The 26,725-nt window shown below is 32.1% G+C and overlaps 1 protein-coding gene and 1 long non-coding RNA gene across 3 annotated transcripts; both read left to right on the top strand.

The window, feature by feature from the left end:
* The first annotated feature begins 201 nt into the window (after positions 1-201).
* LOC105764144 (lysine-specific demethylase JMJ29) lies at positions 202-10,203 on the top strand. 2 transcript variants are annotated; one of them, XM_012582637.2, is made up of 13 exons: positions 205-1,656; positions 1,764-1,876; positions 2,052-2,151; positions 2,252-2,375; positions 3,186-3,249; positions 3,353-4,109; positions 4,554-4,883; positions 6,146-6,598; positions 7,299-7,371; positions 7,460-7,545; positions 8,327-8,446; positions 8,985-9,046; positions 9,769-10,203. In XM_012582637.2, the coding sequence occupies exons 1-13, from the start codon at positions 808-810 to the stop codon at positions 9,794-9,796; spliced, it is 3,159 nt and encodes a 1,052-aa protein (XP_012438091.1). In that variant the 5' UTR covers positions 205-807; the 3' UTR covers positions 9,797-10,203. The 2 variants fall into 2 exon arrangements, 1 of the variants encoding a protein (XP_012438091.1); XR_008191919.1 differs by lacking the exon at positions 9,769-10,203 and having other exon boundaries at positions 202-1,656; positions 7,486-7,545; positions 8,985-9,014.
* A 6,434-nt stretch (positions 10,204-16,637) lies between these two features.
* On the top strand, positions 16,638-18,882 carry LOC128035324 (uncharacterized). Its single transcript, XR_008191701.1, has 3 exons — positions 16,638-16,698; positions 17,167-17,251; positions 18,641-18,882. It is a non-coding gene; the product is annotated as an uncharacterized LOC128035324 (long non-coding RNA).
* Positions 18,883-26,725: the final 7,843 nt, after the last annotated feature.

The raw sequence follows: 26,725 nt of genomic DNA, 5'->3' as shown, positions 1-26,725 counted from the left end.
TAGTAGGTTTGAGAGAGAAATGAATGGTGTTAGTAGAGGGAGGAAATTGAGAGAGGGGGAGAAAGAGGCTAAATCAAATGGGTGGGGTAGAGATAGCATTAATTTACTAATTCATCCCCCAATCTTTGTACAACTTTTTCAAATTAATTTTCTCTATATTTTACATCAAACCATGAAGAGTTAAGTGTTTCATACAAAAACTGAACATTCTGAAAAACAGCTGAAGATATTAAACTCTCCCTTTTTTTCTCAAATAGATAAAATATTTCTAATTTTAATAAGATTGAAGTATTAGAAAGAAACAGTGTGCTGTGGGGTGTCCAAAACCCAGGTTCCACTATCCAATTTGCAGCTGATTGATTGGTTTTCCCATTTTCCGAAACACTGCGCCAAGGAAGACATGCGCAGATGGAGAGAGAGAGGAGGAGCACTTCATTTCACTTAAAAAACCTACAAAATTTTGATTTCCCTCCAAAATTTTCAACTTTTGATTTTCCTTATTTAAACTCTAAACCAAACCCTAATACGCATTCTTAGGGGAGTGAACGGCGCCGGTTATTACTACTGTTTCCTTCCTCATTCTCAACTAATCTTCCCTTTTTAAAAAACAAAAAAAAAAAAAATCTATATATATATAAACTTCTACTTCTACTTCTACTTGTACTATACTACTATTACTAATTTATAAACTACCAGCCCAGGCCAAAAAAATTAAAAAAACCTAGGCTCTGTCCTCGTTCGACTACTTAGCTTGTAGAGAGTGTGGTTGGAATCTTCCTTCTAGTGTCGCAAAGCGACGGTGAAGCGATGGGAAGTGAGGAAAATTGCGGTTTTGCGGAGGAGAAAGTTGAAGGGAGAGAGGAGGGACGAGGGGGAAATAGAGATGTGGGTGGAGAGAACGGAGGGGAATTAGTGGGAAAAGAGGAGGGAATTGAAGGGAAAGATATAAAAAGTGGGGATTCGGAAGGGGAGGATGAAGACGTTGCTTTAAATAAGCTTAAAGAAAGAGGTAGAAAGAAGAAAGCGGCAGGTTCTTCTAAGAGGAGCAAAATAGATATTGAGGAAGAGGGTAATGTCGAGGGGAAAACTTCGGATTTTGCGGCTGAGAAGGGGGAAGTTGATTCGGGTGCTGCTGGTATTGGGGAAGGATATAGCGGGGATGTTTTGAAGAAGAGACTGAGAGCTGTTTCGAGGAGGGTTAATTATGCTGAGATTCTAGAATATGAGAATGACTTTGTAGATAACAAGCGTAGACGCAAGGGGAAGAAAAAGAGGAAAGTTGTTCAACCTGGAGGTCAAGAAGATGGTTGTATTGATTATGGCGGTAATGGGGCACCTGCAAAGAAGCGAGGAAGAAGAGGCAGGGCAAGGAAACAAGGTTCTGAAAGTGAAGGCAATGAAGGAAAAGATGTAAAAGAGGAAGGTAAAGAAGAGCAAGAAGGCAATTTAGACGTAGCAGATGGAAAGAAAAGAGGGCGAAGAGGGCCAAATAAGGGCCAAAAGAAGATGCAAGAGGAAGTTGCAGGGAATGGGAAAAGTTCGGAAAAACCAGAGGAGGATGGGTCTTTGGGAACTATCGCTAAGGGAAAATATTCACTTAGGGACTCAGGAGTTCCCAAGAATGAAGAGCCTCTGCGGGATGCAGATAGAAAGAAGGTAAAAAAATTGATTTTTTAACTCATTAGTTGTTTTTATGATGTCTTTTTCATTTTGTTTACCTGATGGATTCGAGTGTTGATGTGTTTGGTTTTTGCATTTAACAGTGGATTGCAGAAGAATCATTAATGTGCCATCAGTGCCAGAGGAACGACAAAGGCAGGGTTGTGAGATGCAAGAGTTGCAAGAGGAAACGATTTTGCGTTCCCTGCTTAAAATGGTATTCTTATTGGAGTGCTAACTGTATCTGCTTTTCCCTTAAAAACTGCTGCTTTTCCTGAACTACTTAGTATATTTTTCTGTTGCTGGCAACATATATTTTGGCCATCTTAATCATAAGTAAATATCTTATTGTTTCCCATCTAACTTACCATGTATTTGTTTTCTGGGGCTAGGTATCCCAATATGTCAGAGGAAGCAATTGCTGATGCCTGCCCAGTTTGTCGGGGGAATTGCAATTGCAAGTCATGCTTGCGCATGCTTGGCCCTCTTGAAGTTAGTTCTGAAATTCATGGCTTTGCTGCTTCATTTGATGCACAATTGCTCATATAATCCCATACTTGATTTATGATATTGTGTACTTGATGAGTTGTAGGAATTGGAAGAGCAGGGCCAAAGTATTCCGCACTCTAGATACTTGCTTCAGACACTTCTTCCATACATTAAACAAATTAGTCAAGAACAAATGAAAGAAGTGGCCATTGAGGCAAACATTCAAGGTATGTGTATCTCCATGTTAACATGTTTTTTCTGCAACTTTTGTTATATTCTTTGCAAACTCTTGTTGATTTCGAAACTGAACATGGTTCTTTGTCTTCTTTGGAGCTTACTATCTGTGTATTTATTGGGAATAAATTTGAACAAGAAAATCCCAGATACTATGCTGGCCGAATTTGTTGTTTTGATGCCAAACTCTTTAAGTTGGCTTCTTGTTGATATATTAAGCTCATTTTTTTTTCTGTTCCTAATTTTAAGCAATCTGCCACTCAGGCTTCTTTATGGAAGTTGAACCATATTAAACCTACTCTTCTGTCTTTAGTAAACGAGGGCATCATATGAAAATTCTTTAGTCACAATATCAAAATTTCACCTTGATTTGGTGCAGTATACTGGTTGGTTTGTTAGGAATCATATGCACCACCCTCGTCTCTACAATGTTATTTCTTGAGCCCTACCAATATCGGAAAACTGAACCAGCAATCAAGACTATGGAAGTTGAACCATATTAAACCTACTCTTCTGTATTTAGTAAACTAGGACATCATATGAAAATTCGTTAGTTCCAATATCGAATTTTCATCTTGATTTGGTGCAGTATACTGGTTGGTTTGTTAAGAATCATATGCACCACCCTCATCTCTCAAAATGTTATTTCTTGACCCCAACTATTATCAGGAAACTGAACCAGCAATCAAGACTATAAACTTCTTGTTATCTTAATATGCATGTGGTATGATAATACATTGTTATTTATTTCTTTATTCTCAAATAAATATAGTTCATTTTTAACACATTTCTTGGGTGAGTAGGGGTTCTCCCAGAGCAAATACAACTTACACAGGCAGTTTGTCGTAAAGATGAGCGTGTATATTGGTAGGTTATTATTATTTTCATGATGGTGAAACTAAAATGGGATCTTTTTGTTGTTGGGATTCGTTTTACTCAAGTTCCTGATGGCAATACATGTTTTTTTCAGTAATAACTGCAGAACTTCAATTGTCGACTTTCATAGAAGCTGTCCTAATTGTAACTATGATCTGTGCCTTACGTGTTGCTGTGAAATACGCGATGGACATTTGCAGGGTGGACGAAGGGAAATATTTAAAGAATATGTTGATAAGGGTTCTCGTTACTTGCATGGAGAACCTGAGGACCCTTCGTCTTCAAAAGTGGGGAATCCCCAAGAGTATTCCCCCAAGGAAAGCAACTCTCAAGAGCAGAGTGCTGTAACCTCTGGGTGGAAGGCAAATGAAAATGGTAGCATTCCTTGTCCACCAGAGGATTTGGATGGGTGTGGTAATGGCCTTTTAGAGCTAAGGTGTATGTTTAGAGGACATGCTCTTGTTCAGTTAACACAAAAGGCTGAGGAAATTGCCAAAGATCTCAATCTTGGGCATGGTCCTCAATTTTCTAACCAACAATGCCCTTGTTACAATTCAATGGGAGAAGTTAACATTGGCACTAATAATTTAAGGAAAGCAGCTTCTCGTGAAGATACCACTGATAACTATTTATATTGTCCAAAAGCTAAAGATATTCAGAGTGGAGATTTGGAACATTTCCAAAGGCACTGGGCTAATGGTGAACCTGTTATCGTCAGCAATGTACTTGAGAATGCAACTGGGTTGAGCTGGGAGCCAATGGTTATGTGGCGTGCTTTTCGTCAGATTAAGAATACTAAACATGAACTACAGTTGGAAGTTAAGGCACTTGATTGCTTAGATTGGTCTGAGGTCAGTTTGGTTATCAACTATGTTCTTATTATTGGCATATGATGCTAACCTTGATTATTTGCTGTTTCTTTTACCTACATGAGTCAAACTGAGCACTTCAGAAGTAACATTAATGTTTGATCTCACTTCAACTGACTTTTTATTATAATATGTTTTGGCTTCTGTTGTCATGTTTGAGAAAAAGTTATTTCTTTATGACTCATCTTTTATAATTTGCTATACTGTAGAGTACAAATTCAACATATTTTGCAACTTGAAGCAAGGAGAATGGAATAACATATCCACGTTTGAACTTTGTTGCTTTTATTATATCATGATCATTTTAATATCTATTCCTAGTATTTTGGCTTTTATAGCAAACTAGGAAAGCATGCTTGTCTTTTCTCAATTGCTTTTTGGCTGGATTACCTTGGTTCTATAATCAGCTCTTTTGATGAAATGTAGGTAGTGGTCAATATTCACCAATTCTTTAGAGGGTATACAGATGGTCGTTTTGATTCAAAATCATGGCCTCAGATACTGAAGCTAAAAGATTGGCCTCCATCTAATGAATTTGAGAAGCTCCTTCCACGTCATTATGCTGAGTTTCTTTGTTGTTTGCCTTTCAAAGAATATACTAACCCTAGAAGTGGGCTTCTTAATATTGCTACCAAATTGCCGAAAAAATCTCTAACCCCAGATATGGGGCCAAAGTCATATATTGCTTATGGAGTTTTTCAAGAGCTGGGGCGTGGAGACTCTGTAACCAGGCTTCATTGTGATATGTCTGATGCGGTATACCCTCAGTTTTTCCTTTATTTTTCCATGAAAATTTAATGTTAATAAATAGTAGATTATTTATTTGGCTGGAGTGAAAAAAATGTTAATTAGGTTGTGTAACTGAAGGAGCTTTCTTTTTGTGGCTACCTCTTTTTATGAGTTACTTATACAGCTATATAATCATGGGCTACTGAGATTTATGTTAGGCATCAAACTAGTGAATTTCATATCTGTTCCTGTTTCTCCACAAGTATTTATCTATGCATTTATACCAGAATTTTATAAGTTTTATAAGTTGGACAGATAAAGTAAATCATGTAAGTGTTTTTGTAATGATATCTTTAGTACATAGGCGTCTTTTTGTTACAGAAAACCAGTACTTTTTCATCATCTGGATCAAAGGCCATTATCTCCTTGGTTTATTTTGTTGGTCCTAAGTATAACCAGAAGGTATTCAACATGGAAATGCTTTGAATGGCAAGCCATTCTTTCTGTTTTATGGTTTGACTATGTACTGTTTGTGTTCATCTTTGAGGCTTAATTCTTGAACAATTCTTGTTCCTTCTATGCCTTTCAAGGACATCATGAGTACTGGCATAGCTTCTTCTAAGAATGATTTTGTATTTATTCAAGTTGTTTATGCATTTGTATAACTCCTTAACTTCTTTTCCTTTCATCATTTGGTGGTGGCCTTTACCTTTGCTTTTTGTGTGCGGATGTGTGGGTTGTAAGGACATTGCATTGATTAAATTGACTGAAAAAATTAGTTGGTAAACTGTTGGATGTTATAAGTGGTAACTCAGGGATCTAATCAATTAATTGTGTAGCGTTGAGTGCTGTACTATTTTTTTTGGTTAATGAGATTTTGCTGCATTCTGCTAACATAGCTCAATTGGTATGTCTAAATGTACCAATATATCAATTATTTTGGTTGGCCTGAGGCACATCCTTATTGGTAAAGCCTCTTCTCTTGACAATGGATCTCTCATGCTCAAATCCCCACTTTTGCTAATATTAGAAAAAAAAGGGTATCTGGGTTTCAATATTGTCGGCTTGTTGTTTCTGAATTTGCTTCTGGAGATCAGGTGCTATTTATGCATCTGTTCTTTTTAAGACGTGGAAAAATGAGCTTATGTTGCCATTCAAGCTGACTGTTGCTTGTGGTTGTGGCTTGGCTTGCTTTTCCACCTGTGCTATAAAATGTCATGCTAAAACAATAATAATTGTCATTTGCTAGTTCCTAATGCATGTTTGATTGTATTGGGATTTCTCCTTAGGTGAACGTTTTAACACACACTGTTGAGGTGAAGCTTAGTCATGAACAACTGACTAGCATCAACAAGGCAAAAAAAAGGCACTCTATCCAAGACCAGCAGGAACTTTATGGAATGAATTCAAAAGTTGACAGGAATAAGTCTAGTGATAGAGGTGGTTTTCAAGGTGGGGGGGTTGTTGAGCAAGGTCAAGATGGTTATTCTAGTCTGAATGACAACATTTTGGTGAGGGAATTTGAAATGGAGGAGAGTGGAAAGGCCAAAATGGTTCAAGAAGAATGCTGGGATAATGGCAGATCATCTAAAACTTCCGGGAATAAGATTGAAGAGCTGGAAGCTGTTGAGGGAGGTGCTGTCTGGGACATTTTCCGCAGGCAAGATGTTCCTAAGCTGCAGGATTACCTTAAAAAGCATTTTGGGGAGTTTAGATATGTTCATTGTCGCCCTGTTTCACAGGTACCTTTTCTACATTATATATTGAGCCAGAAGCACTTTAGTTTTTATTGAATTATAATATAATATATGGGAGCCACATACTTCCTCTTCATTGGATCTTTCTACATGTTTATAGTCTCTTGTTCCCATTTCATTATTTTTTGAAATCCACTGATCTCAAAGCTGTGGCCAAGAGATGGATGTGATATGCTATTTAAGATGTGCCGCCTATTATAGTTACTTGAGAACAATGAAAGAAATGGATCTTTATTTAATGTCTGTATGCACACATCTACTGGAAATGTCGTGGGATCTAAAGTCACAGCACTTACACTTGGAAAAATTGGTGATTTCAGAATCTCATGTATGTCCTTATTCTGCTGGGTAAAGAATATGATCTAATGGGCATTCACACAGAGGGCACTTGAATAACTATTTGTTAGCATATTTATATGCTATAAACTTTAATGCATTAAATGTTTTAGTTTGTTGATTCTTAGACTTGGAAAACTTGTGACTTCTACATCTCATGTACTGTGCTTATTGAGCTGGGTAAAGAGCAGAATCTAATGGGAACTCACAGAGAAAGCTGTTGAATTTATACTTGTTTGTTATTAGTATTTTTATATATATATTTAAAATCTACTGTGTTAACTTTTATAGGCAATTGATTTTGATGATTGATTTATACTATACAAAATACTGTCTCTTGGTGTTATAGGTTTTTCACCCTATACATGATCAGTCCTTTTTCCTGACTATGGATCATAAAGCAAAGCTCAAGAAGGAATACGGTATGTTAAAATGTAGAGAAAATATTATTGGGACAAAAATACAAAACTTCAATCATGGGTTATGTTTATATGAAATGCTGTCACACAGGAATTGAACCATGGACTTTTGTTCAGAAACTTGGGGAAGCTGTTTTTATACCTGCAGGTTGTCCTCATCAAGTGCGGAACATTAAGGTGATATGAATTACTTGTATCTTCTATTATGCTTTGTTTGAAAGAGATTATGTATCTCTAGTGTTTTCAACATTAATGTTGTTTTAATTGTATAGCAAATCTCTTGAACAATATAAACTATATGTATTATGAATTTTTCAACATAAGTCATGTAAAATTTTTTGAAACATATTCAAGGAAAAAGGTTTGCCAACTTATTGTGTAGAATGTTTTTATTAGCATGCCTCTCATTTTGTATATCCCTTTGCACTTTAAGAAAGAAATAAGTTCTACTTCAAATCATAATCTTAAGATCCATCGGTAAAGATGCACGCTTACAAATTTAAACAGTTGAATATCAAAAAAAAATAAAATAGAAAAAGAATCCTTCAAGCAAGTAATAGAAACATCAACTTAATGATTGGAGAAGTATTTATGAATCTTTCTTTTTAATCATTTTGAATTGTGTACTGATTTGAAATCCCTGTCAATGGTTTGACATTTCAATAGGGAAGAAATATTGGGGCTTTTTTTAAATTCTAATGCACTTCTGTTTTCTTGGTGTCATGTCTAATATCCTTGATGGGTTCTTGTGTTTGGTCATACCTTCTGTGGTAAAAACCTTAATTTGCCCACCTATATATTTTAGAACTTCACTCATAATGGCTATGTTCAGTAAAAACTAATAATGCTGCATGTTTAGTTCTTTTGGCAACCATGCAGAATTGATAACCTGTGCTGGTAATTCAATAAGTTTAGGCTATTTCTTTGATGCTCTAACATTTTTATTTATATACGACAGTCATGCATAAAGGTCGCTCTTGATTTTGTTTCACCTGAAAATGTTGGTGAGTGTGTTCGCTTGACTGAAGAATTTCGTGTGCTTCCTCGTGATCATAGGACAAACGAGGATAAATTAGAGGTATGTGCATAGTCCTTGAGTGTTGAAAAATTGATGCTATAATATCTCTGCCTTTTCTGTTAGTCCTATGGCAAAGAGGGCAAATGGCTAGCTTTACAGTTATCTTGCTGATATTGAATTATGAATCATTGCTACTTAGACTATGCAAACATTAGTCACCTGCACCAATGATCAATGAATGCTGGTTACTGTAGCACAACATACTCTGAATTTCAGTATTCCATTGCCTTCAGCTGGTAATTGTGACATTTCCTAGCCGTGCAAATTATTTCCTTCAATGAATTGGGCTTCTACCTGATTTTTTCACCATCTGCAGTATTTTTGATAGTTGCTTCTTACGTGGCCTTAATTCTTTTCATTACATCCAATGTGGTTGTTGGAGTTCAACTGAGGTTGATGCTTTGTTAAACAAGTAGTTAGGAGTTAGCAAAGTCATAAAAGGTTTTATGGTCTGCACGTAACTTTTTCTTGAATTTTCAATTACTGGAGTTTATTGATCTTTTGAATGTTGCTTCTTTCTATCTGCCATTTGTAACAGGTGAAGAAAATGATTGTACATGCAGTGCGTGAGTCTGTGAATAACTTGGATAAAAATGCAAAGTGAGTCTCTTATGTGCTTATTTTTTCTTTGATTCTGAATATTGATACTATGTATTGTTTGGCTCTGAACCTTTCTTATATAACAACAATAATTTCTTTCTTCCCTTGAAATATGATAAACTATGATCCTGAATTTATTTCTTTATGATTCACTTCAGGCCTTTCTTGGTATAAAAGATGGAAAAGAGTGAGGATAGAAAATTTGTTAATCTAATGATTACGTTACAAAATAGCAAAGTGGTTATGTATCTTAATTATTTGATTAACAAGTTTACCATCTTTGGTCCTTTCCATCCTTCATACCAAGCAAAGCCTAAATGTGAAACTGAAATGTTTGTCTTTTATGCATGCAAGGAAAGCTGAAAAAGAATATTGTAGTTGTTTTATAAGATGGTACCCCTGTTAACATTTTGATGATCTTGTTGGAGCCTCTGGGTTGAGTAAATTTTATTATTTTATGCTTGGAGTATATCTGTTAGAAACGTTTCTACTCCATTTTTCATGTACCCTTGTTTCGGCATCTATCAGTTTGTTTATTGAAAATTTAAGAATCCAAATAAATGTCTGTATTCTTAATGCTATTTGCCTGACATCTGGTTCTTTTGCAGCACGGAAATAAAATTGATAAAACTTCTAATACTGATCTCTATGCCTTTTTAAGTTGTGGTTGTTGACTGTAGAATAAATTTAACTCAATCCAGTTCTTGCATGCCCTGATTCAGGATTAAGCTCAAGACTAGAGCTGGATGAGTTGCAACTTTGTTCTGATATCTTAGCTGAAAGTCATACTCACACTTGTAAAGTGGGCAAACATTTTGGTTTTGCGTTTTCTCAGAACGTAACTGGCTTTATCTGCAGCATCTAGTAAGTTGGTGTAACAAAGTAACTGCCGTGTATATATATAACCCTAAATCTTGCTTGCTTTTTATATTCTCTGGGCTGAGCTTGGTGGATATGTTTAGGTTGTCTGTTGTTTTAAGTGCTATTGATAAACAACGCACAACCTAGTTTTTGCAGCTTTTTTGATGTTTCCACCATTTTATTTGAAAATGGCAATGAAGGATTGGAGGGTGTAATATTGCTTTACTTGATCAATGTGTATTTTAGCACAGGCGACTAGCCTGCTCTATAAAACGAAAAATAGTAGCTTTCCTTTACGTGCGTATACCCAAATGAAACATTGAATACACTATGCACTAATACCAAAAGAAAATTGTTGATCAAGCCATTGGTTCAATGGTAAAAAATGAGTTTCAAGTTTATTTGTTGCGATTTAGATAATGATTTTTGTGTTCATTTATTTATTGTAATGTGATAACATGTAAGGTTTAGTGTATTATTGTTATGTTTGGTAAGGTTTTAGGGTTTAGACAGTTTTTATCTGACACTAGTATGCCTCTTCCAATATTGTAATAAAAAAAGGGGGTTGTGTTAACAAGAGTAACATGTAGTGCATTGTATCCTTCAATCGGTACGATTAAGCTGAATATATCCTTCAAGGGGGTATGAAGATTGTGAGCGGAAGAGAATATACTTTTTTATTACAAAAGGAAAAGTTTACAAAAGAGAAAATTAAAAGGAAGCTATTTAGTGATTTACCATCCCTATACAATTGATTTTTCCTCTCTATTTATAGAGGAGTTTAAAAAATTCTATACAATCGTATTTTGAATCCCAAATAGTAGTTTTGATAAAGATTCAATTTTTCATGGTTGTGGTTGCTTTCACATTGCATGTCTCTTGTGGCTTCTTTATTTGCATGGTTATGGTTGTTTTTATATAGTATGCTTGCATTAATGATTGCTTCCATCATTGCTTGTGTCATGGCCGCTTTTATCATTGCTTACATCATTATTGCTTTGATGATAACTAAGACTTTTTTGTCTTCATCTTTACTTAGCATTAATGGTTGCTTCCATCATTGCTTGTATCATCAATCCTTGTTGCCATCTTTGTTGATTGCATTTGGATTTTCTTTCTTTTTGGTTGCATCTTTGTTGATATCGACCATGGTGATGAATTGTAGATATATCTTGATGACAATTTTCTCATGTGTTTTTGATTTGTTGCAAAATATGAGGTGGGAAGTCTTCTATATCCATTTCTGCTATCCTTTTTAGTAGTTGAATGGATTCATCTTTATCACTAATTTTGGAATAATATGCCATTATCCTTCTTCTATCAGTTCTGAGTCGATAATTTCTTTCTTGAAGAAGATATCTGGCTTTAGCCATTAAATCAATTCCAGTTTGGATTTGATAATATCTTTAAATCTTTCTGACACTTGTCAATTGTTGTTGCCAAGTGTTCTTTATCTTCATTTAAGGCAGATAATCGAGGGCTGCTGATCATAGTGTGAATATACTAAATTTGATATGGCTGAAAAAATCTTTCTTTTTCAGAAATACCAGTAAGAATACTAATTTGGATATAAAAATAATAGAAAAAATCATCATTGCTTATGATGGATTGTAAAAAGGATTTTATTATTGCTGGAAAATCTTTTAGAAGATGAAAAGAGAGATTTTGTACTACTATTTATCTAACAAATCCCCATTCAATGCTTGTTATATCAAATGGTTCATGATCCAATTTAAATTTTATAGTTGAAATATTATTTCCAATAAAATTGGTAAAAACATAATATTGAAGAAAATTTTCGAAAAAGTTTTTCTAAATTGATTCTGTGATTGCAGATCATATCATTGATTTTGTTGAATATTTTCAATGGACAAATCTGTCTAGATTTGTTATGTAAATGATTCTAAATACCTTATTCATAAGAGGACTGTTTTTCCTTTATGAAAAAATATTAAGAAGACTGTTTATCTCCTTAATATCCATAATAAAGAGTTGGAATTCATCCCAATCTCTGTATAAAACCGATTTTAATAATAAATCTTCAGTTTAATTTTGTTTAGTTGTTTTTTCAACTAAAAATTGTGAAAAATTAGTAAGAGCTCTTCTGAAATTGGCTCTTTGATTTGAAATATGGTTTTTCATATCTCGTTTATAAAATCATAATTTTCTAGTGATAAACCATGATTATAAAAATCTTTTATCTGTGAAATTTCTTTTTCTTCTTCAATTTGTTGTTTTTTCAACAAATTTTCTGATCCTTTGATCATATCAGCATAACTGGCTTGTGATGCTAAATATGGATCTTGGGACATTGGTGATTGACACACCAATTTTGAAAAATTATTTCCGACTGGTTGATTTACCATTGGATATTTTAAAACGTTTGGTCCAAGTGGTTGGTTTACCATTGGATAAGACACATAATATCATTGGTTAGGATAAAATGGTATTTGTGCAGGTACAAATCTTTTTTTGGAGTTGTATTCTGCTTTCCCTTTATTGGGTTTTTTGTGAACAGTAGTCCATTCACCGACTATTTCTTTTAGAGGTTTTTTACCTCTATCCATTAAAAGGCCTGCTCAAAAAATCAACAATTATTAGTAATAAATCACAAATATTTTTAAACTAATTAATTTTTAATTAGTGTAATTTTTTTATTACACATAATTTTATTATTTTTCTCAAGTGGAATTTCCACAAAATCTTCTTTTCTTGATAGCCGAATAGAATGTTTATCTATAGTAAAAGGTAAATATCTACAAATAAAATTATTACCTAATAATATATCTCCTCGCATATTAGGAAAACATACCATTTTAGGAATAAAAATCGACATTATTTATGTAGATTGGTATATTTTAGCTTTATAATTTATAATGGTTTTACTACCATTTATTCCCATTATTTTTATGGGTTTTTCATTAATTCCCATTTTCTCTGAATCGCATTCATTCTCAAATTCTGATTGTAGCTCAGATCTATCAAAGCATTTAGAGAATATCTTTTATATTTTTTAAATTGAATGTAATTTTGATATTTATTCCAACTTTTGACTTTTGTCAATTGTTGAAGTTTGAATATCTTTTATCCTAGTTTTTCTAGAATTATTACTAGGTTCAGAGGAAATATAGGAATTTGAACAGTTTTAATTCCTATTGGTGTATTATTTGTCTTGATATTATCCTCTTCTTCTTCGGTTGAGAACTAGAGGGTAGAACTAAGTTTTTATTTGTATTTGTTATACAATTGTTTTTAAAATATAATTTATTACACGATGACATGTATTCTATTGTACTTACTGGTTTAGAAGTACTAGAACTATTAATTTTTTTCCATCATCTAATCTCTTGGTATTGATAGATCTCTTAAATCTAATAATTTTTGCTGTATTTCAGTAGTAAACCTGTTTGGTTCAAAGAGTTCAATAATTTTATTATTAATCTCTTTTATTTCAACTTCTGCCGTATTTGTATATTCATTAATAGAAGTCCAACTGATTGCCAGATCTTCTGCTAAATCATTGATATTAGAATTTTTTGTCTGAATCTTAAGGCAAAGACATTCTTCTATTAGAGGGTCTGTAATAGAAATAAAGTAATTTGGTTTAACTTTAAATCCTATTACACTTGTATGTAAATTAGACTGAATTCCTCTAATAAATGCTTTTATTGGATTTTCAAATCTTTTATCTAAAAGAACTGCTATTATAGAAATGTCGTGACCCGTCCTAAACAAGGCTCTAATAGTAATCATGATTATACCTAAATGTATATATCTAACCTGAGGATATTTTTTTTAATCATCTTAATTTTATCTTTGGTAAAGAGAGGGATTTCTGTTAATCCTCCTCTTGTATCCTTAGCGACTGTGTTACCGCTAATTTTTTCTATATGTCTCTGAATCCATATTTTAAACTTAGAGATTTTATATATTTCTTCTTTAGAAATATGATTTTTATTAATCTTTTCTATCATTTCATCGAAAAGTCTTTTCTTCTCCGATTAAATTTCCTAATTTAATATCCTGTTTTTAGAATTAGTAATTTCTTCTAATTGATTATTAGAATTACTTCCTATATTGAACATAAATATATATTCATCGTTATTATCGAATCATTTCGATATTAATTAATATAATATCTCATCGAATTTATTTCCTTTTGAAAGCATATTTCTAAATCTTGTTCTTCAAGACTTTTAATCATTTTCCTAGCATTTTTTCCTTTGTTAGGACAATTACTAGCTATGTGACCTTCTTCATCACATATAAAACATTTACAAATTTGTTTCTTTGGTTTAAAAGTTTTTCTCCTAACAACTTTTGATTTTTACCGAGAATTTTTTTATTACTTGGTTTCCATTTTCTTAATTTATATTTTTACGCTTTCTATAAGTATTAGGATATATTTGTTTACAACCAAATTCCCACTCATTTTCTAATATTTTATTACAATATTTATCACTTAATTTATGCTTAACATGTTTAGCGACTTTACTTTGCAAACAATGTAAAGTTATTCTTTCTCTTGCAAAGTTTATCCTATTACCTATGGAGTTTAAATTTTCTATAGGAAGACCGGATGTTTTATCTTGTGCTTTTCTAAATAAGATATATATTTATTTATACATATCTCATCCCAAGGTGGGGTGGTTTATGAAAATATTGGTTTTCCAAAATTCTATATTTTCATTTTAATTTTGATATTCATGAAGAAATTTTTAGAAAATTCTTCTAAATATCTAATATCACATAATTTAATTTTAGAAAGGATATAACTAGATATGCTATCTTGATCTTTTTTATCAAAATATCCACATAATTCTGTTTTTAGAATTAAGGTTAATCCTTTTAATAAATCTTTAGGGGATCTTATCTGATTGATTAATTGCCCCTTTTGTTCTCTACCTTTTTCAGACTTTTCCCAATGTCTGAGAAATTGTAGAGCATCTAATAGAAATGTTCCAACAAAATAATTTAAGAACTTTTCTTTTGACCATGTGTTGTTGTTTACAACTATAGTCATTGACTGTGCCCAATCATCTATGGTTTTTTCATAGTTTGAAATTGGAGTATTTGTTAAATCTAAATATACACCTTCCTGGGCTACATTTCTTTTATTTAAATCATCTATTCTTTGTTGAACAGATTGATTAGAAGTTTCTCCTGGATATTCAGGTTTTACTTCATTGGTTGCTATATTTTCGATTTTATTACCAAAAATTCTAATTGTTTCTTTATCAATTTCAAAATCTTTATTTAAAGACTTAAGATAATCATCTGTTTGATTATTTGATTCTAATTTTCTTTTTCTATAAGGATCTGTTGGTTCAGTATCCATGAGTTCTGGAATTTCTATATTTTCATCTTCTTCAGATGAACTGGTTTCTTCATCAGAATTATAGGTTGAGACTTTTATGTCTTCATCCTGATCTGTTGAAGTTTTTTTTCATCAGATTGTTTCTTAAATAATTCTGTGTTTTCAGAATTACTTGAACTACTACTAACATCATATTTTAACATATAATGATAATTAAACAAACTGAATAGATCTTTATGTTTTTCATAAAGTTCTTCTATTAATTTTAAATATTCAATTCTTTCAAGTTGATCATTACTATTAGTAAATTTTTATTTCCAATGTTCTATAAGGGTTTTATAGGATTGAAAATCATATTCTTTTGTTTATCATCTTTTTACGTTTTTATGTTTTTATAATTTTTAACATAGATGTTGATTCATCGAAGAAGAGTTTTCTTCTTCGATAAAACTAAAATATTATCCTTACCATTACCATAGTATAAATGACCTAAATCTACATCGACTCATTATTATTATTAATAACTTTGTTCTAATTTATTATTAATACTAGTTAATATTTCTTTAAACTCATAGTTTAAGTCTAAATTTTTACTTCACTTAAAGTATTTACTCTTTCTTCTACATTACTAACCTTTTTATATAGTTTACCAAAATAAAAAGAAGTCATATCAACAAGACTATTTATACCCTTACTCAGAGATGAAATGTTATTTTCATTTCTAGAGTCTATATGCGTAATATGATCACAAGTTTTATCCTGAAATTGACACTCAATTTGTTCCATAATGTTTGTTCCTGACCGTCTATTATCTATATCGTCTTCACACAACGCCTAATGTCCTCCCTGGACTCAACGGTAACAAGAAGACAGAATAACAAATATATGGGTTTTGAAACAAACAACCGTGAAACAAGCAAAAATGCAAATCAAAAATAAAAAATTACAATGAATATTACGATATTATTTCTCCAGAAACTCGTTACACCGGCACCTCTGATACCAGACTTGTAACAGCCCGATTCTGGGCCTAATCGGAATAGTGGTTTCGGGACCACAAATCCGACGAGATAAAATATGATTATTATTATATTTTCATGGTCTAAAATTTTACGGAAAAGTTTCTTAAAAATTTCGTTCGAAAATTTCGACGTTTGGGCACTCAATTTAGTCAAAAGGACTAAATTGTAAAAAGTACAAAAGTTGAGTTCTACATGTTAAAAGTGTCTAATTGTTATGAAATTATAAATTGGGGGTCCTTATATGGTAATTAGACCATTAGTTAATTGATGGACAAAAATAGACATAAGAAATGGGTGAAATAGATTTTTTTAAATGGGGGCATTTTAGTCATTTAGTAATAAAAAGAATTAAAAAGGGAAAAAGATGGCAAAATGTGCTCATCTTCTTCATGGTGAACGAAATCAACAAGGGGGAAGCCATAGTTAGGGTTTTTAAGCTTCCAAGCTCAATAGTAAGTGATTCCAAACCCCGTTTTTAATGTTCTTTACGTTTTTGGAGTCCCGGTAACTTAATTTAGCTTATTCTATCAATAATTCGTGTTAGGGTTCATATTTGGAAAAATACCCATAGGTGAAATGTGTTTACTTTTCTGTTTTATGGTGGAATATGAAGCTAGAAATTATGTTAAACAACTTTTGCTAAGCGATTTTAAACGAAAACGGGTAAATAGACATAATCGGTAAAAATACCTAATGTTCAAAAGTGTGTGTTAGAGTGAGAATTTGATGTTGTCATACAAGGGAAAATGTTCAGCATGTCATAAAACATAAGAATAAGAGATGAAGTTTAATTTCCGAGCTTATTGACGAAAATGTAAATATGCAAAAGTTTGGGGGCAAAATTGTAATTTTTCAAAAAGTTGGGTGGAGGATTATTTTAATAAATGTGAACATTAAATGAGTTAATTTTGTTATTATAGATCAAGAAAGACGAGAAGAATACATCAAACAGGGAAAAGAGAAAGTAGTGGAGTAAATTGCAAAATTACGATATTTTGCACCGAGGTAAGTAAACATGTGACTTAATGTATTATTTTGATATTATTTGATATGTGTTGAGATTTATTTGAATATAAAATAAATGTTTGGCAAGATTCCAAAAATGTTGTTAAATTGGGAAAGGTGGTAAGGGGTTGCAAAACACGGTTTTTGGTTGAACACTCGGAATAGGCCGGAGCATATTGCATATAAAGGGGTTGCTGTGTGCTGATTCCCCGATTCAATGGTGGTTGCTAAGTGCTGATCCCACCGTATTTTAAATGTGAAAGGGGGTTGCTAAGTGCTGATTCCCCCGAGGGGTTGCTAAGTGCTAATTCCCCTACCTATTGGTGGTTGCTAAGTGCTGATCCCACCGTATTTTTAATGTGAAAGGGGGTTGCTAAATGCTAATTCCCCTATTCATTGGTGGTTGCTAAGTGCTGATTCCACCATATCTTTGAAATGTGAAGGGGGTTGCTAAGTACTGATTCCCCCAAGGGGTTGCTGTGTGCTGATTTACCGATTCATTGGTGGTTGCTAAGTGCGGAATCCACCGATAACAGTTAACATTCCGAGTGTTCAAAGAGTAAATTGGGAAGGTGAATAATCATATATGTGGTGGACAAGTTTATGGGAGGAATATTGAGTTTGATACTTAATCAACCCATGTATAAGATGGGAGGAAAATAAAAAAATACAAAAAGAGACAATTTGAATGCAAAACTGTTTTGAATGGCAGCAGTTGGGCAACTATGAAAAATCACCATAAATGGTGGAAAATTAATTATAGGTTAAATAATATATGAAATTGAAGCTGAATGAGTCTATTTTCATATGAAAGAAATAGAGCAAGCAAAAGAGTTGTATTTTTGGAGATATTTGAATTTTACTGAGACAGGGCTGGATTGATTTCGAAATCCCCTGTTCCAACTTTGGAAAATCACAAAAAATTATACAAAAATAATTATGGCTTGAAATATATATGCCTGGATTCCTTTTTTAGTCTATTTTTAATAGAAACAAACAAGAACATTGTTTGAAACTTGTACAGAGAGTTATGTGAATTTTTGTAAGGGGAGGTCAGGACTGTCGGGCAGTGAAATAGGGGAAGATTTAAAGAATAAACTGTACTAATTGGCTAGATCAAAAATTCTGAAAATTTTATTATAGAAAGATATATGAGTCTAGTTTCAGGGAAAAGTTACGGAATTCAATTTGGATCCCTGTAGCTCCGGATAAAAATAAATTAGTGGTTATGATGCAGAAAACCAGCTTGCTGGAAATTACACAAACAATGAAATTTAATTGTGAATAAATTTATACTATGGTGTAGTCATGTGAGAAATTTATTTATTTGTCATATGTTTACTTACTAAGCTATATGCTTACTCGTTTTTATTTTTCCCTTGATTATAGTGATTTCCATCAACTCGGAATTGGGACGGAGTCAGACAATCATCTACACTATCATCCACGTTTGGGTATTTTGCTACTAGTATTCCGGAAATTATGGCATGTATAGACGACTTATGTAATGGGGCGTCACCATGTAAATATATGTTATGGTTCGATTTAAAATGTAGTGTTTATTAATGGTAAAATTGTGTATGTTTATACAACTGAACTTGGTTGGAATATTGAATTGTGTTTGAAAATTTGCAGGAGGTTTAAGCAAAAATAAGTAGAAATGCTGTCGAAATTTTTTAAAAATTTAGTAATACCTCATACTCTGTTCCGATCAGGAATACGGGTAAGGGGTGTTACAAGACTGGGGGGTATATTCCCTTCCGCTTAGTTCGATTGAATGAAATTATGGGAGTTAAGTGAGATAGTAAGGATTTTTTTTACTTTAACCAATGATCGAGGGTTTAATTATTATCTTAGGTATGGAGTAATTTTAAAATTTGTGGTCAGCATTTACTCTTTTAATGTGTTTGTAGAATACGGAAAATTAATTATTGGGTTCATTCAGTTAGATACTTTGAGGAATAAAAAATTGATTAAATGAAGTGAAAAATCTATTTTAAAATATTCTTTTAATTTTGAAATATTTTTATGACCGCACCCATTAAATTTAAAGTTAATGGTTTCGATTCTTGCAATATTAAAATGAATGTTGGGACATATCTGTCTTTGCGTGATTTCAAAACTATTTATGTTTTCATATAAAAAGGAGTAGAAATAAACAATAATCTATCTGAAGTTTCCTCCTTAAATATACTCGCCCTTTAAAAAGTTATTTATGTATAATTTAAAGACAATATCTTAAAATTCTAATTAATTCATCGTTACATAAAATCTAGTTACGAGAGTATCTACAAATATTTTTCAATAATGAGAGAGACGTGCAAAGGGAACAAGATTAGCCTGTCCCATCAAACTCTATCGTCCCATCAAACAATAGTGTTGATGGGTTTTTTAGTTCATGATTCACCTTCTAAAATATATTTATTATCTAATTTTTTTTATCTATACCTAAAATATTATTCTGTTATAATATTTTGTCCAATTTCCTAATCGACAATAAAAAAAAAACCGATGCTTGTATTAACTAAAGAAATGGCACCATGTGGCATTTTTAATAAAAATATATAAATAAAAATGAAAGATAAATTTTGGGTTTCCCCTCAAACATGTTCTTCAATTTTTCTGGGTGATTTCAGGATAAATTTATTTGGTAAGGTAGTTGGTTTTGAACATTTTTCTTAGATTAAGATTTGGAATTTTTGAGCCATTTTAGTATCAGAGTAGAGAGTCTTTACTAATTTCTGCAGTTCTTAGAGAATAAAATCAACCCAGTAAAAGAAGTGTTGTTCATTGTTCTTTGTTCTACTTCCACAGTCAAGGGTTTTGGGCATTCATAAGTATTGTAATTGTGTCAACTGAAACAAAAACAAAGAAGAAAAACACATTCAATCAATGATGATTCTAGAAAGAGCCAAAAATGGTAATTTTGGTATCATGTTCCATATGCGGAGAGAGGAAAACCAAATTGAAAACCAGTTTTACCAATGAGAATTTTGGTTTGTTTCAGATTTTAGGTATTGGGGTTTTCTTATTCAGATTTCTAGCTTTCCTCATTTCTCAGTTACAAATAGAAAGAAAGAAAGAAACAATGATTTTTCATTTTTTTTTCCTATTCAAATATGAATGAGAAGGAAATATGATGTTGGGTAAGAAGCTGAAAGATAAATTTTATATATATATATATATATTTTTTTATTTTTAGTTTAATAAAAAATTTAATTATTTATTATCTATATATTTTTAGATTTTATAATACATTTTCCTGAATTTTTATATATTTAATTATTTCATATATATACTTTTTATAATTTCTTTACATTTTGTGATTTATATATATTAGATTATATATATTTTCTAAATTTTCAAGGTTTGTATATATTAGATAAAATAAATTATTTTTAAAAGAAATGCCAAGTGGTGCCCTTTTATTGGCCAAAATATGCTCTTCCATTTTGTTTACCATTCTTAACTTTAAATATCAAATTAAAAATGAAAAGAAAAAAGTATTAAAGTGAAATAAGGGTATACTCAAATTCTAAATTAAGCCTTGTGTAAACAACTAAAATATTTATGTTAAATCCATACAAATAATACACAGATATTGAATACATGTAGACCGCCTTTTAACTTTTTATTTTTATTTTTATATAATTAGGGTAGGGAAGTAAAATTCAATTCGACTCTAAAAATTAAAAAAAGTTTGAATTTCAAATTATTCGAATCAAATTAAGCGAATCGAGTTGATTTTTAAATTCAAATAATTTAAATTATTCGAATAAACCAAATATCAAACCTTTTATTTCCCTTCCCAAAAGCCCTAAAACTCTTTTTTTTTTTACTTTCCCTCATACCTCAAAAACTTTTTTTTGAATTTAAGTCTACCATTTATATTATTGAATTAAATTTTACATTTTTACTATTTATATTATTGAATTGTTTAATTATGCTGAATCTTTATTAATTTATGTTAAAATTGAATTATTGATGATGCCATAAAATATTCAGTGTTAAAATTTTCTATTGGTAATAATTTTACATTTTATTTTTAAAATAACTTTTATTAAAAATCACATTTTTACATTTAATATATTTTTAATTTCAAAATACATGGTGACAATAATCAGAAGATAATTGAAGCAACTAATTAAGCAAGCAAAGAAGCTAACTTGTATATAAAAGATTAATAAATAAATTATGAGGGGATGAAAGTTAATAACAAATTTGATTACGGTGGGTAAATTTGATTACAGTGGGTGACAATGGCTACAAGGACCCAAAGTCATTTTTTTAAATTTAACTCGAACAAATATATTCGATTTGTTTCGAATTTCTTCTCACTCAACTCGATTCAAGAATATTTCGAATTGAGTTAGGATGACAAAATATGATTCATCAACTTGATTAACTCAAATTTTTTTCATTCGATTCAATTCGATTTCGTTAAACACTCACCCCTAATTAGGGGAAGGGAATGAGCTTACTTGGTAGCGAACTCAAGTTCTCATACCTACAAGTTAATGCTCTTACCATTGAGCCAAGAGATTATTGACACATGTAATGCCTTTAAATATATTTGAAATTAATATAAAACAATGATTTATTAAATTTTGTAACTTTTTCCTAGTTAGTCATATACGAATCTTAAATTGACTTGTGAGTTGATTTACGAACTAACTTTTGTAAATAAATCATTTAAAATTATAATAAAATAATTTCTAAATTTAATAAATATGATAAATTATTTAAATATATTTTGTTTAAAAAATTAATAGCTTGATTATTGCAACAATAAAGGTGCTAATAGAGCTACAACTCAATCAATATAAAATTCAATATCTTAAGTAAATGAAGTTAAAGTAAAAATCAAATTATTTGAAAATTTATGTAAAATATAAGACAAAATGAGATACAATATGACAATACAAAGATTATCAATGGGGGTATTTGGGATGGTTTGATGCAATTCACATTGTAGTGTTGAGAGCCACTAGGGGTGTTTTTAAGTGTTTGGAGAAATCTGAGCAAGAGTTTTGGTAATAATAGGTGGTCCAACCTTCTTACTGGATAGGAAAGGCTTAGAGAGTTTAGAGCTTGCTGTGAATCCCATCGAGTAAAGACCCTATTGTTTAGGCTCCAAGAGTAGGGTGGTGGGTAATCATGTTAAAGAGTGTCTAAGTTGACTTGATGCAACCAATTGTGTAAAACTTTGTTCTAGCGGGTTGGTGTACATAAGAAGTGATCCCATGGATTTCCTTGAGATTTTGTAGGTTCCCCTATCAAATCCTTATTACAAAGTGGTTATGCAGAGACAGGTCGCTTGGCTAGGTCTTTCTAGAAATTTTTATATAGGTATAACAATTACTCGCTAACTAAAGGGAGGTTATAAAGTTGCTTGCTATTGATAGTGAAATTGTTAGAGCGATGTGTGTTTTCGTGAAGAGAGAACCATAATGACGTTTGATTTTTTATTTGATTTATTCTAATGGTCATCTCATTGTTTCTTTCCCTCGTGCTATTATTGCCTTTGCTTGTATTTTATGCGTCATCATTTGTTTGGTAGGGCTTGTGACACATTACAATTATTCATTATGAACTTGTTTCATCGATTAATAGATTACTCCTCGCCGTTTGATTTTCCCACTCAAATAACTATAAGTAGGGATCATATGGTTTTTTTTCCTTGTTTTCTTTTATATATATTGTTGGGGATCGACCCGATTAAGCAACGAACAAGTAAAAATAGCAAAAGAAATTGAGAAATTGAACACACAAATTTAACATGGAAAAACCCCTCCAAAGAGGATAAAAAACCACGAGAAAAGATAATTTTACTATAATGGAAAAAGAACGAAGAGTACAAAAGATGGAGATAAAAACTAAACCCTGAAAACTCGAAAACAAAGAACCCTTAAAACGTAAACACAAAATTCTCTAAATGTGTTATGAGTTCTAATTTCTAATGGGTGTATCTTCTAAGGTTGTAAAAGAGCCTATTTATAGGCTAAATTCATAGGTCAAATAATAATAAAATAATCTAGGCTAATTTGAGTTTGATTGAAACAAATAAACAAAGTTTAACTGGAAGATTATTTCTCAAATTTGACTAAAATAGGAGTCATACTCAACAAATCTCCACATTGACTCATATTTCCACAAAGCCATCTTTGCCAAAGCCTGCCACAGGCCTATCTTGAACTATACAGGGAATTAACTGAGTTGAATCTGTACTTAGAAACTGGGATGCTCTAGCCTTCGACTTGCACATTGCCAAATTAAAACTAACTCGGGTCTGATTTTTACGAACACAATGCTCTAACTTTTCAAAACCTACATCTAAAAGAGAACCTTTCTTCAACGAAACAATCATACATTTTTCCCTCCTATGACCAAGTTACCTCCGCTCCAAACGAGTTGACTTCGACTTCGTAACGGACAAGAGACGTCCGATTTCACCGGTCATTATAGAACCTTCCAGAATATAAAGACTGCCAGTTCTTTTACCTTTTTAACAAAATGAGAGCTCCATAAGATACTTTAATTTTGCTCGACTCGGTGTTGATTCTGCATCCTTTCAAGTTTAAAATACTCAATGAGATAAAATTCTTTCGTAAATCAAGTACATACTTGACATCTAAGAGTGTCTTAATCGTCCCATTGTGTATCCTAATTTTAGCAGTACCAATACAAATTACCTTACTGGATGAATCGTTTCTTATGTGCACAACTCTACCTTTAACCGAACTGTATGTGGAGAACCATTCTCTATTGGGAGACATATGGAAAGAACATTCTGAATCTAGGATCCACTCGGACGTAAGCTTAGAGTTATCGCTCATTGACACTAACAAAAAATATCACCGCTTTCATCGGCCAAATTAGCACCAGTTACATCTTCCTCGTTACTCTCAGCAACTCTTTTTTTTAGCAGTTTATAACAATCTACTTTGACGTGACCTAACTTTTTACAATAGCGACACCTTTTGTCTCGCTTTTTTGATGCTACCAAAACGGAAGCTTGCCTATCACCTTGCTATCCGAACCAAACTCATTATCGAGTTTGTCTTTACTCAAAAAATGACCTTTCACATCTTCGAAGGAGAGTTTGTCTCTGTTATAAATTAGAGTTTCCTTGAAAGGCTTGTATGAAGGGGGTAAAGAGCATAATAATAGCATAGCCTGATCTTCATCGTCAATCTAAACTTCAACGTTCTTTAAATCATTTAAAAGAGTAATAAACTGACTAATATAATCTCTAAGAAGCTCACATTTGTTCATGAAAAACATAAATAGACGTTGTTTCAACACTAAACGGTTAGCCAAGGACTTAGTCGCATAAAAAGTTTCTAACCTTTTCCACAAGGCAGATGAGGTCTTCTCCATCAATACCTCATCCAATACCGTATTCGCGAGGCACAACTAGATTGCAGACAAAGCCTTTTCATCAAGCTCTTCCCATTCTGTTTGATTTAGATTCTCAGGTTTTTTCCCGATAACAACCTTTTTCAGGCCGGTTTGAACTAGAATTGCCATTATCAAAACTTGCCACAGATTGAAATTTGTGACACCATCGAACTTCTCAATTTCAAACCTTATTGCTGTCATCTTTGAACGGGCTGATCTATGAAAATTGAACTTGCTCTGATATCATTTATTAGGGATTGACTCCGTAACAACTCGTTTTTATTGAAATCAGAATAGTGGTTTTGAGACCACAAATTTGAGTCCAGAAGGAAAATTATTTTAATATTATTTTATGGTTTATAGTATGAAAGAAATATCGTATGAAAATTTCGTTAAAAAATTTCACTGTTTACATGCCTAATTCGATAAAAGGACCAAATTGCGTAAAGTACAAAAGTTGATTTCTAGTAGCTAAAAGGGATCAAATAACTATGGAATTCAAAAATTGAGGTCCTTATATGGAAAATAGACAATTAAGAGGAGTTAGTAGATAAGTATGATGATTCATCCATGGAAAATTAAATAAAGAAAAGGATGAAATTGGAAAGATGAAATAATTAAAGATGATAAATAATACAAATCTAACATATCATCATTTATCATCATCTTTCCCAAATTAAAAACATGGAAACCCTAGCCATGAGAACTTGAGCTCTAGCATTTTACCTAATTAGGTATGTATTCTTGTCCTATTTTTAGTAATTTTCATGTTTTCGAGATCGTAATAGCTTAATCTAGCTATCTTAGGGATTTATTTGTAAAGTTATCAAAGTACTAAAGTTTTGCTATGGATGAATATAGTTGAATTATGAAGTTTTATGGTAGAAATTGAAAGGTTGTTGATAGATAAACAATTTTTGTAAAAGGAATTTTGATGAAATTATGATTTAGAGACTAAATTGAAAAGATTTAAAATTCATAAAAAAATTCTAAATTTTGTGAAATACATAGGCTGTTAATGTTATATGAAAAAATCAGCTAGGCTTGGAATAAGGATTAAATTTCATGAATTTTATTTTCCGAGCCTAGGGACGAAATCGTAATTAATTAAAAGTATAAGGGCAAAATGGTAATTTTTTTAAAGATATGAATTGAATTGAATTGATGTTAAACTCTTTCATATAGATCCAAATAGACCAAATACGGAGTTAGAACGAGGAAAAGAGAAGGTATTGGATTAGTAGATTACAAATACACGAACACTTGTCGAGGTAAGTTCGTGTAATTAAATTGTGTATATTTATATGTTTGAATTGAATGTTGTATATGAGAATTGTGTAATTGATATGTATATGAAATTGATTACAGATTTGATAATGCCCGACAAATGTTAAGTCCCTTTGAATAAATGAAATTCGATTGGATACAGGGTTCCCGAATTGGTTGTGGTCCTACATGTGTTGCAGACACACCACAACTCGAAAGGGTGTCCCATTATTAGCTCTCATGAGCATCCAGATATTTGGCTCTCACGAGCTTCCCGTTATATGATTCTTGCGAGCTTCTTGTTAATAGCTCTTCGGAGTATCCCGATTGGTTGTGATACTGCATGTGTTGTGGATACACCGCAGCTCTTATGAGCGTCCCGATAAATGGTTCTTCAGAATTTCCTGATTAAAGGCTTTTTTATGAGCTTCCTGATAAATGGCTCTCCGGAGCTTCCCGATATTGGCTCGCTTCAACTTTCCGATTACGGCTCTTACGAGCTTCCCATTGTATAGCTTGAATGAGTTTCTTGTTAAATGGATCACATGAGCTTTCCGTTTAATGGCTCGAAAGAGCTTCCCGTTTACATGTTTGCATGAGCATTCATGTATATGAATTGACGGATTACAGTTTTGTACACCTTGTGTGTACTACCTGTGTATCCATTGAAATTTTAAATGATTAAACGTGTACAATTACGAAATGAGATAATATGAATTTAATATGAATTACTATGAGAAACACTTGAAATACAAGGATATGTTTTATTCATGATATATAGACATATGATGTGAAAAATATAAGTAT

The sequence above is a fragment of the Gossypium raimondii genome, chromosome 12, assembly GCF_025698545.1.
Source record: "Gossypium raimondii isolate GPD5lz chromosome 12, ASM2569854v1, whole genome shotgun sequence".
NCBI lineage: Eukaryota > Viridiplantae > Streptophyta > Magnoliopsida > Malvales > Malvaceae > Gossypium > Gossypium raimondii.
The sequence above is the reverse complement of the archived record's forward strand: the minus strand, read 5'-3'. Positions and strand labels throughout refer to the sequence as shown.